The sequence below is a fragment of the Periplaneta americana genome, chromosome 11 (genome assembly GCF_040183065.1).
Source record: "Periplaneta americana isolate PAMFEO1 chromosome 11, P.americana_PAMFEO1_priV1, whole genome shotgun sequence".
Taxonomy (NCBI): Eukaryota; Metazoa; Arthropoda; class Insecta; order Blattodea; family Blattidae; genus Periplaneta; species Periplaneta americana.
Window position 1 is genome coordinate 83856388 of NC_091127.1, and position 14557 is coordinate 83870944.

A 14557-nucleotide genomic window follows, 5' to 3' on the forward strand; every position below is an offset into this window, starting at 1 on the left:
TGGCGTTTCTTCTTTTATAGCAAAATCATAGTTGCGAGAAATTTCTACGGGTGTGCCGAGATAGCTCTCTCTCGCATTATCTGGATATCTCCAATTCGATGGACTTCTGGAAGAGTCGGGAGGGTCCATCCCCCTTCACTCCGCACGCAGCAGCTGCGCGCGCACTCTCCCCTCGTCGCGTAGGCCCTTTCCCCTCTCTTCTCTCCGCCGCGCGCCGTCCCTCAGTGCTCCGTGGAGTCCGCGCGATCTGCTCTCTTGCGGGACGCTGGTCGTGAGTTCGAATCTCACGTCGCTGTCACATTGCTCCCTCCTTAGGGCTGCTCGTCCCGGGCAGTCCCTTGGTAGGCTGCTAATCGGTCCAGATGCACCACCATCATCTTCCCTCGAGGTTGTCGCTGGATGCGGTACACCACGTCGTTGATCCGGGTCACCACGCGGTATGGTCCATCCCAGGCACGCTGCAGCTTTGGTGATTTCCCTTTAGTCCTGGTAGGTCGATACAGCCACACCAGGTCACCCTCCTGGAATCCTGCAGAGTTGGCCAATCTGTCGTAGCGCACTTTCATCCTGTCGCTGGCCATCTTGAGGTGCTCTCTGGCCAGTTGGTGGACTCCATTTAACTTCTCTGTGAGTTCTGCCACATAGTCAGTTGCTGGCTGGTCGGCGCTGGGTGGCGTGCCAAACAGCAGATCACAGGGCAGGCGCAGCTCTCTCCCGAAGACCGTGTTTGCCTTTGTCATCCCTGTTCTATCGTTGACCGAAGCTCTGTAGGCCAAGAGGAACAGTGGGACTCTGGCATCCCAGTCTCGTTGATGGTTGGACACCACCTTCCGCAGGTGCTCTTCCACGGTTTTCATGTAGCGTTCCACCATGCCGTCGGATTGTGGGTGGAGGAGAGTGGTCCTGGTTTTATGCACCCCCAGACGCTCGAGCAATTCGCCCATCAGGTTGGATTCGAAGTTGCGCCCCTGATCGCTATGCAATTCCTGGGGCACCCCGAATCGGCAGATGAAGTTGTCAAGCAGCGCGTCGGCCACCGTCGAAGCCTCTTGGTTGGGGATCGCGTACACCTCTGGCCATTTTGTGAAGTAATCCATGGCGACTAGCAGGTAGCGGTTCCCGCGATCCGTGACCGGGAACGGTCCAGCAACGTTGATGGCGATCCTCTCAAAAGGAGCTCCCACGTTGTACTGCTGCAGGCTCTCCTGCTGCGTGTCCTTGGTCCGCGACTGGCTGCACAGGTGTCGCATCTTCGGCACCATTATTCCGTGTCGGTTCTCTGATGTAGCCAGTAGAACCTGTCTTAACTTGTCCAGCGTCTTGTTGGCTCCCAGGTGTCCTCCAGTCACTCCAGCATGAGTCTCCTCCAGCACTTCCTTCACCTCGCTCCTGGGCAGGACAAGTTGTTCTATGCGGGTCCTTCCATCGGCCAACTCCCAAATCCTCTTCAGGATACCGTCCTTGACAGTGAAGGATTCCCACTGGGCCCAGTAGCTCTTGTAAGTGGTGCTAGGTTGGCGATATCGGCCTATACTGGTCTCTGCCCGGACTCCACATCACGAAGTAGCTGTCCAATGTTTGGGTCCTCCAGCTGCTCCCTCCTTATGGCGGCGTTATCCCATCCTGGGCTTGGCTGGGCGGCAATTGCTCGGACTGCGTGGGCGCCATCCCGCTCTACTACTTTCAGGCAGTGTTTGCAGCCATCCGGGCACGGGCGTCGTGATAGGGTATCAGCGTTGGAATGTTTCTTCCCTTGGCGGTGTTCAGAGGTGAAGTTGTACTCCTGCAGTCGTTGAACCCAACGGGCGGTCTGCCCCTCCAGATTCTTGAAGCCCAATAGCCAGGTGATTGCAGAATGGTCTGTCCTCAGATGGAATTCCTGGCCATACAAATATTTGTGGAAATGCATCAGGGCTTCCACAATGGCAAGAAGTTCTCTACGCGTCACACAGTAGTTTCTCTCAGCCTTGGATAGTGTTCGGCTGAAGTAGGCAATCACCCTCTCTTGCCCGTCCTGTTCCTGAGAGAGTACTCCGCCGATGCCTACGTTGCTAGCGTCCGTGTCGAGCGTGAACTTCCTTCCAGGGATGGGATATCCCAGTACAGGAGCAGTGCAGAGCGCCTCTTTCAGTGACTGGAAGGATGACTCCGCCTCGTCCGTCCACTGGAATTGTCGTTTCTCCTCGGTCAGCTGGGTTAGAGGCTTAGCGATGTTGGCATTCCCAGCTACGAACCTTCTGTAATAAGTGCAGAGGCCGAGAAAGCGGCGCAGCTCCTGCTTGTCCCTCGGTCTCGGCCATCCTCTGACGGCTTGTAGCTTCTCCGGGTCCGTGGCCACTCCGTTGGTCCCTACTATGTGCCCCAGGTAGCTGACCTTCTTCTGAAATAGATGACATTTCTTCGGGTTCAACTTCAGTCTGGCTTGTCGCAGTCTCTCGAACACTTTCCTCAGGTTCGACAACTGTTCGCCGAAAGTCTTGCCGACCACGATGACGTCATCAAGGTACAGCAAACAGGTGTCGTATGTCAGGCCTCTCATTACGGACTCCATTAGTCTCTGGAATGTAGCCGGGGCGTTGCAGAGGCCGAACGGCATAACGGTGAACTGCCATAGTCCCTGGCCTGTAGAGAATGCCGTTTTCTCCTTGTCCTCAGGATGTAGCGCCACCTGCCAGTATCCTGACTTGAGATCCAACGTCGAGAACCACTCTGCTCCGGCCAGGGTGTCCAAGGTGTCGTCAATTCGTGGAAAGGGAAAGCAGTCTCTCCTGGTGACGTCATTCAGTCTTCTGTAGTCCACGCAGAAACGCAGGTCCCCAGTCTTCTTCTTCACCAGCACCACAGGTGATGACCAAGGGCTGTCGGATTCCTCGATGACCCCTCTTGCTTTCATGCCCTCCAGTTGGCTGTCAATCTCCCTCTGTTTAGCTAGAGGGACGTGTCGAGGAGGTTGTCTGATTGGGCGAGCATTTCCGGTGTCGATTCGGTGCTGAACTTTCTCCGTTCTCCCGTAGTCGTTTTCAGACAGACTGAACACGTCTTGAAATTCTGTCAGTAGATCGTGGACTTGTCTTCTTTCTCCTTTGCTTAAATTCGCCGGCAATTCTCGAGCCAGCTCTTTCAGTGATGGGTCTAGATCTGGACGTGGTCGGTAACACTCCTCGTTATCTGCCAGAGACGTCACAGACACCACCGGCCCGACGCTACCTAGTACAGTTCCACTAGGCACCTCCTTGTCCCGATTGGTGACATTCAGGACCCTCACCGGTACCACCTTCTGATTCGGGAGTAGGGATCTGGCCACATAAACCCCATCTATCGGAGTTGTTTGCGAATCGAGGAGCAGGTTTCTCTTAGGCTGTCCGTCCAGTCTTGCCGTCACCACCATCTCGCAGCCTGCCGGGATTGTCACATGATTCTCCAGGGTGAGTCTGCTGGCCATGGGTTGGTCTTCGACGTCTCTCAGGAACACTTCATCCTGACCAAAAAGGAGGATACGGCGCCGGACGTCCACCGTTGCATCGAAGATCCGCATGGCGTCGAGTCCCAGGATGACGTCTTCAGTGATGTTGGCGACGAACACACACATCTCCAGTCTCCTCTTTCCCAATGTCAGATCCAGGAAAACCTCTTTGTGGATGGGCAGGTTCTCGCCTGAGGCAGTACGTAGCTCATACCGGCGCAGCGGAGTCCTCCCAGGTAGGCCACGCACGACTTCCGGTCTGGCGATGGTGAGCGACGCCCCGGTGTCTACCAGTACTCTGCATGGGCGGCCTCTTATCCATCCGTCAGCAATCAGCCCATCGTCGCATCTTCTGTTAACCGTCTTCAAGATCAGCCGAGGGGATGGTGATGACGGCGCCGACGTGCCCCTCGTCGCATCGGCCCCTTTTAGTTTTCCTGTTTGTGACCAGATCGGTCACAGTCATTCCTCAGGTGTCCAGGTTCGCCGCAGGACCAGCAGGTGGGCACTCCTCGTCTTCGTCGCTCGGGTGATTTCGGTTGACGTTCCTCGACATCGGCCGCCGCGACGCTCCTAATCCGGTGCGACGTCGAGACGTTCGCCGTCAACTTTGCTGCCTCCATCCTGAGGGCCGCCGCCAGAGCTGCGTTGATGGTGCGATGCTCTGCCAAGAGTAGCTGTTGTCTTATTTCCGGGTCTCGAACTCCGCTGCCGAAGGTGTAGGCCGCCTCTCCAGCGATGAAGTCATTAGGTAGTCCCCTGAGGGCCTTATGGGCCAGTTGTTCCACCGCCATCGCAAATTCTTGCAGGGACTCGCCTGACTGTTAGACCCTCGTTTTCAGTTGGGTCCTGAATGCTGCCGCAAGTTGATGGTCACCATAAAGTCCCTCCAGGGCCGCCATTATCTCTGCGGCTGTCCCATCTTCTGGAACGCTGTGAAGAATCTCCGACGCCTGTCCCTGAAGCGCGGCCAGCAGCTAAGTGGTTTTCTCTGCCGGCGTCCACCCATTGTGCTCTGCGATGGCCTCGAACTGGCGACGGAATATCGCCCAAGACGTAGTACCGTCGAACTTCGGCGTCTTGACGTTGTAATGTCTGGCTGAAGCCGATGGTTCCGCAGGGCCACTATATGGAGTCCTCATCTCTGTGGCCGCTTCTTGCATGGCACGTCGAACCTCCTCGGCTACTATCTGTTTATGTTCTCTAGCCTGGCGATCCACCAACGCGAGGATGTGTTTGTTTTCTACAGCATGTTGGTCCATTAACGCGAGTATGTGCTTGTTTTCCTCGGCGTGTTTGTCCATCACCTCACTCGTCTGCTCTTGACGACGCTCGAGATCGCGGATTTTTCCGTCGAAATGGTCTACATCCTGTCTCAACTCGGCTACTGTCTCGTTTATAGTTGTAAAATTCTGGTTTAGTTTATCCAAATCGGCCTTAAGTTCGTCTTTCACAATGGCGACAATTCTATCTACGTGGGCCGAAACGCTTTCGATTTGTGTAGTGACGTCATCTTTCACTCCGCTTATGTCGACTTTCACTGCACTTATATCGTTCTTCACCTCACTGATGTGCTTGTTCATGTCGTTCATGTCGTCTTTAATTTCAGCTTTCATTTCCGCGATGGCTTGCAGGATTTGCTGTAGGTTCTCCATTGTCGATAATGTCCCGATTCTGACACCAATGTGAATTTATTTCAACTCAACAATAGGATTTTATTCTTCCAACAATAATTCCTTTCTACAATTCACCTTAAACGCTCTCGTCAACAATAGGATTTTCACTCAACACAGTATTCGTTATAGCACTCCACTGACGGCAATGACAATTTACTTGGATTATTACGAACAACAATGAACTGTTAATCTTAACTAATATTTACAAAGCACTATTTACAAATCAGAACTATCAGTTCTCAGTTCACAGTTCTTCTAGCTCAGTCACTCGAGTTCACAGTATCTCGCACCACAGACCTTCAGAGACAGTCCACTGTACTCGAACTCAGGTCCCTCCAACTGCGGTCCACTGCACTCGAACTCAGGTCCCTCCAACTGCGGTACACTGCACTCGAACTCAGGCCTTCGGATGCTGACACAGTCGCGGACTCACACTCGAGTCGAACTCCGGTACACAAGACTGGCTTGCTTGCTCTGGCTTACTCACTGAATGGCTGAATAAACTGAAAACTGCCCGAGTTCGCTGGCGTTTCTTCTTTTATAGCAAAATCATAGTTGCGAGAAATTTCTACGGGTGTGCCGAGATAGCTCTCTCTCGCATTATCTGGATATCTCCACTTCGACGGACTTCTGGAAGAGTCGGGAGGGTCCATCCCCCTTCACTCCGCACGCAGCAGCTGCGCGCGCACTCTCCCCTCGTCGCGTAGGCCCTTTCCCCTCTCTTCTCTCCGCCGCGCGCCGTCCCTAAGTGCTCCGTGGAGTCCGCGCGATCTGCTCTCTTGCGGGACGCTGGTCGTGAGTTCGAATCTCACATCGCTGTCACAGTATTATTAGCAATTTTTAATAGGGAATATCTAATTCTTGTAAGTTTATCCAATTGATTTATTTGTCATAACGTTGATTTATTGTAACCCGAGGATACTGCAATGAAGAGTGATTAATTACTTCATTTGTATTTATACACATTAACACTTTTTTCTTATGAATGTTATATAATTATTCTAGGTTGAATGCAAAGTTACTCGCAGGTAGACAATAAAATTAAAATAGGTAGCCCAGGATGTTACTTTGCGGGGGGGGGGGGAGGTCTATAAATTGTAGGTCTATCTCTGCTCGGAAGCCATGTTCAGTAAGTAAAATATTGCGGAAGTACGAGTTTCTACAGCGTTGAAGAAATACATTCGAGTGCAGTACAAAAATTGTTCTTCATCTTCTTATTATAGAGAGAGAACTGCGGTGTTACAGGTAGTGATATATTATGTGTAGGCCTTACATAATACATTTTTCGTCACACACATGACAAAAGTAAAATCAGTAACATGCAAGAGAAAGAAATGAAAAAGGAGTCTAACAACAAACGTCACTTGCAAGAATCTTACCCTTTGTATGGGAGGAAATTAAAATTTACCGACCATTTCTCGGCTATAAATTCTCTCACTTCGTGTGCAATATTTCTGAAGGTCTGTGACACTGCAGAATTCGTTAGAAGTTGAACGAGGAAATATACAGAGCGGTTAGTAGCGTTTGGGGTTGTCAGACTCTGTTCCATGCCTGCGTTATACATCACGTTGCAGCCGGGAAAAGGACGCCAACGCCGTCGTCGCCGGTAATAGCAGCGCACAATGTAAACCTTTCGTTACTGAAAGCATAAATTGATATTTAAAACTGATAACAAAGAGCTCTAATCTATGTTGCAAGAATTGTTGAAATTGCTGTCTCTCAACAGCGACACATTTTCAACATATACGTAGGAAATTCACTTTAATATGCGTAAGATCTTCAGGTGTGATGAAAGCAATTTCTCGACTGATATTTTTTTAGTTCCTCTATTTTTTAGCCTTATTCTTATAAACTTTATCTTTTAAGTTCAAATGAAAATTACTCGGTGTGAGATCGGGGCAACGAGGGGGCCATAGCCCATAAGTTTATAAGAAAAAAACTAAAAATAAAATCTAGTAATTCGTAAGCACTTTGTGCAAAAGCAGAATCCTGGTGAAAGTATAATTGCTGGCCTATTAGTTTTTCGAAAAAATGACCTTAATATTTCTATTCGATATCCTGCAGCATTCATAGCTCCGTCATAAAGTAATGGGCCCTATTATCCTTTGTGTGTTCAAACGATACGCACACCGATTTTCATCATATTTTAGTAGAATTTTCACGCACAAATCCGAGTTTTTCTGAGCGCCAGTACCGGTTGTTTTATAAAGTAATGTGGCCGTGTAATTCCGACCATACTACATTTTGAAAATATGCTTAATTCAGGAACCACTCTCTTGTCTAGCAGAAACACTTTCCAGCATCCAGTTACAAAATCGGACTTTTAATTGCGTGATCGCGCGGTAGCAATTCGTTGATCACAGTAGACTAATGATTATTTTATAGTGTTTTGATTTAAACAGTTAACTGGCAATTATCGTTGATTATTTAGAAACGCTTCTTTCCTAAGAAAGCCATAAAATATGTTAAGTTTATTCCAGCCGTTCACTTATTTCATTTAAGTTTTCTTCCGTCTCGGGAGGAAATTAAACCCAGAATAAATATGGGAAATGCCTGTTATTATTCGGTTGGGAAGCTTTTGTCATCTAGTCTGCTGTCAAAAAATCTGAAAGTTAGAATTTATAAAACAGTTATATTGCCGGTTGTTCTGTATGGTTGTGAAACTTGGACTCTCACTTTGAGAGAGGAACAGAGATTAAGGGTTCTTAGAAAAACATTTGGGTCTAAGAGGGATGAAGTTACAGGAGAATGGAGAAAGTTACAAACGCAGAACTGCACGCATTGTATTCTTCACATGACATAATTAGGAACATTAAATGCAAACATTTGAGATGGGCAGGGCATGTAGCACGTATGGACGAGTCCAAAAATGCATATAGAGTGTTAGTTGGGAGACCGAAGGGAAAAAGTAAGTAAGTAAGTAAGTAAGGTATCATACATGAAAACTCAATGTTCTAGAGTCTAGACTACATTTATGTCGTGGGATAACATATTAACAACAGACAATATAACTAAAGCACAATGATAAAACTTTTAAAACAGAACTGAGTGAGTAACACATAGGCTACTAAACAATTCTATTGACTTGTTTTACTCAGAGCCTCTCGGTGTATATTTCACTCCGCGATTACACCTGAACTCTCACAGTAACAGTGCTCTGACGCCACTGAACGCTACTAACAGTTCCTGTATATATTTAGAAAAAGATAAATCGTGTTAATTTTAATGTTCTGAAGGTTCTGATTATTTCTTCCAGATCGTGAAAAATTACGACAAAGAATTGAATTAATAATCGTAGGTATTCACGGCTCCTTTTTCTTGTTACTTTTATTATTCTTCTCCTTCTCCTTCTCCTTCTTCTTCTTCTTCTTCTTCTTCTTCTTCTTCAGAACATAGGAATTTGATTCATTGTGCCACTTCTTAATAGGCAACTTAAAGGTAAGCATAAACTCCCATATTTGGACTATACTTCGTTCCATAAAGTCTGACAGAAGAAGTAAACATTGTCGGCAGAGGAGGAGAGACGTTCAACCAATGACAGAGGTCTCATTCCACGTTTGTGTTGAAGCTGGGTGGGGGTAGAACTCTTCAGACTTTAAGACAAGCGTGGAATGAGACTTCTACCGTTTGTTGAATAGCAATTATACGTCTTTCCTCCTTTGTCGACAATGTTTACATCAGCTGTCAGACCTTATGGAACGAAGTGTAGTGTAATACTTTTAAAAAGCTCAGAAGCCAAACTGTTATATCAGTATGCATTCAAATCAGGTTATGGATATGAAGAAGTTTCTTCTTTATTCACACATCGCCTGCACATGGCATTATAGTGACACTCATGACTTCTAGCCTACTAACTTAGATGAGACTTGCTTCTTATTTAAAATCTAATCTAAGTTTTCAGAACTTAACTGGTAAGGGTACTATATTAACTATATCAGACAAAACGTGCTGTACATGTCTTAACCTATAAGATCACTGACGACAGCAGGCAGAAATTCCATTACCTTTTCAACTTGACTTCAGCACTAGATTATGATGGTGATGATCACGATCAGCTTAGCGCTCCAGCAGTCTTATCCTCGCGAAGAATTCAGATTCTCATTCATAAGAGTGTGAGTGGGGATATAAGTTCCGGCGAAGAAAAAATCCCACCATTCAACTAAGGTAAAGCGCACGTCTTTCCAGTTCGCAGCTCGAAGTGCTATCGATTGAACTAATTTCGTATGAATGCGAATTGTCTTTCTTAGCGCGCATTTAATGAAACGGTTTGTTTTGACGATAAATTACAACGCTGAAACAAACGTTAATTTCAGTTGGATGTGTGTAAACCACAATAATTTGCACAGTTTTACATGAGTTATATTAGCCTACTATGTTCGGCGTACAAAGGCTACTTACGATATGTGGATGTCGTAGTTTTAGTAGAATTCCAATTTCTGTCTGAACCATCTTCTTGTTTAGTCGACCCTGTAAAAAAAAAAAAAAGAAATTATGTTATTAATGTTCTGCACTGCCAAGAATAACAAACTGATGCGCCTAGCCGTAGCACCTGTCCACCCTGGCAAACATCAATCCTCTTTCCCCCTTACATAAATAGTGCTCGACAGATTTTATGAGAAGCATTTCAGTAAGGTCAACATAATATAATATAGACGATTGACTCTGGTGCTAACCTCATCTGTGGCTCAAGTGGTAGCGTGCTAGTCTTCCATCCAGGCGGGTCGGGATCGATCCCCGACTAGGTCGTGATGGAATTTGTGATGTTTATGGTGAACAATGCATACGGGCTATTCCACACGAAATCGAACAACGAAATACCATGATATGTCAGAATTGTCTAAAAATTCGTATAGAGGTTTAGTATGTGGGAACTAGTAAATGTACAAATTTTGACTTTCTTTAGCTCAGTAGTTTTTCAGATAAAATGCCTTAAAATTGAGCGTATTTTATATTTTATTCTTACTTTCAACGCGTACTACTACGTCGAAACAAAAACTTAAGCTATAGCTAATTTTGTAGTGCACATTTAAGTATATTAAAAGGGTATAACATATATATTTTATTGTTTGTGGAAATTATGGATATATTATTTTTTTTTTTTTGTGATTTATAACATGTTACCCCCAAAACGTATGGATATAAAATACTGTAATATTAGTTATTGTTTAGACAAAAACCATACAATTTTTTTAAAAAGCTATTTTAAATGAAAAGCCTTAAAATAAATATTTCAAATCTCGCTATAAAAATATGCGCTCCCTGCAGCGTCAAGCGGACATGTGAGAGGAGCCAGAGTATTCTTATCAGCTGGCCTTGAGTAGTCTTGAAACAGCTGGTGTGTTGTCACAACACAAGGAATGAGAGGAATACGTGACTCACCAGCCAATCTTCTGTCTGGTGACAATGGTTATTCAATTCCAATGTTTGAGAGTTTTCCTTTATTGTGTTGCAGCAAATTAAAAAAAACTGCTATATTAAAGTAAGATAGTGATTACGTATTGTCTTAAAAGCAAGAATTATACCAATCGTAACCATCAGTAAACAGTAACAGGTTAGTGTAGTGATTATATAAAATTATTTTAGTATTCAGAGAAATTTATCTTTCATTTCGAATTTTTTCGAATGCGTGAACTACTCGCGTGACGAAACTTACGAGCTGCTAGCGTTGGTCAAATAGGCGCGCGCTCAGCTTGCTGTGGGATGGAGCCGAGCGGCGAAGAAATCCACAATGAGAATTCTTTTCTTTGTTTTATTTTCCATTGTTACCCCCCAAAAAAATTGGATCTGTAAACTGTGTTTTATTCTATATTAAGTCACCCAAATTGCCGTATTTTTATTTTTTAGCTATTTCGTCAAGAGAAAAAGTAATATAAATAAATCTGCCTAGTCAAGTGAATAAGAATTAAAAAAAAATCTCTCCAAAGTCGTTATACATATTATCTCTGAGTCTGCTTTAAAAAGAGATGCCGTTGAAAATCCTACCACTAAATGTCTCTGAGCAATGTTCTTCCAAAACTAAGAATTTTACGACGCTCTATAAAATGAAAAATAATTCTAGTTGGGGATATTATAAACCACCAATAGGCTTAGTGAAGGCCTTTCAGTGACAGAAGCATCTTTCTTTTTTTAAATGCGAGATCAAATTTTCTAAAATTTTGTCCGATTTCATATGGAACGGCCCATACGTTATAGAGAGTTTTTCTCGGGTTACTTCTATTTCCTTCTATCATTCCACTAGCACACTCCACCTCTCCCTCATTTCATTTATCATGTGCAATAGTAAAAAGACTGGGGCGAAGTCCTGGGGGAAGTATGGATTTCCGATGCTGATAAAGGAAAGACTTGGGAATTCGGACTCCTGATGCTTACAGGTTACTAGTGGAGGATGGGATCTGGCTTTATCGCGCGCTGAGTCAAGATGGTCCACCTATCGGATTCACGAATGCAACCCAGGCCACCTGTCGGAATTGGACAGTCCTCGCATATATAGGGCTCGCAATGGGCTAAAGCAGAATACCACCAGGGGTACGCGGGTTTGTCTCAAGGAGTACGCATCTCATTGATTACGTATGTAAAAATGCTGACATATTTATTTTATTACACTTGTTGATAATTATTGCATTATATTATAGTTTCTTTTGCTATATCAACTCTTGTTTTTCCTTACTTGAATAACATTTGACATAAATCATTACTATTATTATTTCAGCAATAACTACTGTATAATAATAATAATAATAATAATAATAATAATAATAATAATAATACTATCAAAATGTACAAGTGTTTAGTTACATGTAATTCCAAGAGTTAAACAATTACAATTTAGTGTTAAGTAAGACAATTTGTGTGAAAGAAATATTTCATAATGAAGGACGAATTGATATATTATAAATATTTAAATCATATTCCACAAAAGTTATAGGCCTAGGTATATGAAGAAAGATCATATTCTACAGTAAGGTCCGAAAGTCTTGTCACCGCCCCCCCCTTATTTGTATGTTCATGTGCATCCATTTTGAACATGCCATAGAAGATGTGTGTCAATGGTTAATACTTTACGTTCCAGCTTGTTTAGTGATCCAGAACATCAGTATGGGACCATCATTGTCGCGGCACAAAATGATGCGGCGCCATGTCCTGTGTGAAATTTTCCGCAGCAAAGGCGGCGTGATTTCCCTGAATGCCTCCCTAACAGCTTGCTTCAAATGTCTGGTATCGATGTTTCGAGACATGCTGCTTAATTATTCCCCAAAGGGAAATCACACCGCCTTTGCTGCAGAAAATTTCACACAGGACATGGCGAAAATGATGGTGCACATACTGAATTTCTGGATCACTAAACAAGCTGGAACGTAAAGTATCAACCATTGTCACACATCTGCTTTGACATGTTCAAAATGTATGCACATCAACATACAAATTAGGGGGGAGGGATGACAAGACTTTCGGACCTTACTGTAGAGACGAAAAGCAGTGTTTCTGACAATCGACTTTTGAAAGCAGTCAATGTCTGAAGCCCGTTCGTACACTATTTACAAACAAGTAGGCTATAGTATTATGAAATAAAATATCTTGCATTACAATACACAACACTGTACATAATAGTGTAGCCTACATAATGTTTGATCAGTCTGGCCTACTTCTTTATCATAATTAGTGTAAACAGTAAAACTAGCGTGTTATAGTGTATATAGTATAAATAGTAAATATTAGTGTCATTTTTAAAGTGGTCCATGTTTTGTTCTGCCCAACTTGACTAAAGAGCAGTAGCGTGAGTAGACACAAGTACTTCGCTTGCCACATGCACACATTCATCCGCTACAATAAAATTTTCAGTATTACTTAATCTTGTAGCCTCCTGGGACAAAGTACGGTCCCTAGTGATTAGTAGTTCTAGTAAAACAAAATGCCGACCAAATCCACAGCTTATTGTTTCGAGATGATTATTATTATCCTTGGATTATTTGGATAGGAATGATGGTGAGCGTGAATTTGCATTAGTGGAAAGAGAGAATTTTACGAAGAATTAGATGATAGAACATTCAGGAGAGATTTCGTTTATCAAAATCTACCGTGTCATTTCTGCTGTAACAAATGGATCACTTGGAATAACCCACAAACAGAAACGGGCTGCTTATATTAAAGGTAAAGATAAAGGTATCCCTGTCACACGCCATGAAGGCACTTGAGGGCAAGGAGGTAGAGTCACATGCTTTCCATGACTTTGGCACTGGAATAAGATGGTGTTTACTAGTACGATATTTTCAGCAGTAGAATTTTAAGAGGCAACACTCGAGTATCTCTTTTCCTACGTCATAGGCTGAATGAGATGTTAATGGATAGATCTTACTGTTAGGATATTGCACAGTTCCCTGGTACAATTGGGGCACTGGTTTGCACACACATTTATACTAATCTTCTTAATTATTTTTAATTATGAACATTCCATCCCTTTTTTAATACCTTCGTTCTTTCTTTATTTCTTTCTTTATCTCAGTTTAACCTCTCCCTTTTGGGTTCATTTATACGACCCACGCCACACGGGCCTTACAGGACCGCGACCTGTCGGGAGAGGAATTAATCTATTAGATCACATACATACTTTTTTGACCACACAAGGACATGGAGAGTCTTCCCGGATGAGGGATCAGCTCAATGCCAGGGCCACCTCCGATACAACACAAACATTTAAGACATTACACAGCAATCACTCACACATATAAAAGGATTAAGGGAAGGATCGCCGTCCATGGCCAGACTTTAAAGAGGTACAATCCCGGTATTTGTCCGGAAATAAATGAGGAAACCATGAAAAACCTCAGTTAGGATTGCCGGCCCTTGGGATCGAACCCTGGACCTCCCGGATGCAAGCCAGCCCTCTATCACGCCGCTAGCCCGCTCGGTTCTTTTTAATACAAGACATTTAAATCTAGTAAATTTATTAAATCTATCAATAATTCAGATTCGTATTGGGATATAATAATTTAACCTAGGCCTATCACATAGACACCAGATTCCCAAAACAAAAAACGGGACACTTATTAAAGTTGACATGAATCAACATTTTATCTAAAGATTTATTATTGCTTGTGTTTATATGTCGGTAGCGATAAGGTCCAATTTTATTTAACTGATTTTAAAGTAATAAATACTACACTGTTTACAGTAACAAGGCTATAAGTCCGGTAATTATAAATATTACAGTAGCATGGAAACTAGGTTTAAGTCATTGTTAACCTTTTTTATATTGCAACTAGTCTGGATTAATTAGGTTAACTTATCTGTTTAAAAATACTTCAGGTTAATTGGGCCTCGTATTATATTCATGTCACTGTATTCTGAACTTGTTTCATAACAAATTTTTTTTGCCTCATATTATCTTTTAACTATTTTAACATTCTCCATGAAGATGAAC

The 14557-nt window shown here is 43.8% G+C and overlaps 1 protein-coding gene across 2 annotated transcripts in view; it reads right to left on the bottom strand.

Moving 5' to 3' along the window:
* Window positions 1-14557, bottom strand: part of LOC138709164 (calcium/calmodulin-dependent protein kinase type IV-like) — a 581667-nt gene that overhangs the window by 147136 nt on the left and 419974 nt on the right. Inside the window, exon 4 of one of the 2 annotated variants that reach the window (XM_069839720.1) lies at window positions 9538-9606. The exons of the other annotated variant lie outside the window; for it this stretch is intronic. Coding sequence (XP_069695821.1) covers window positions 9538-9606 — 69 coding nt within the window. The remainder of the gene's footprint in view (window positions 1-9537; window positions 9607-14557) is intronic. 2 annotated transcript variants of the gene reach the window in all.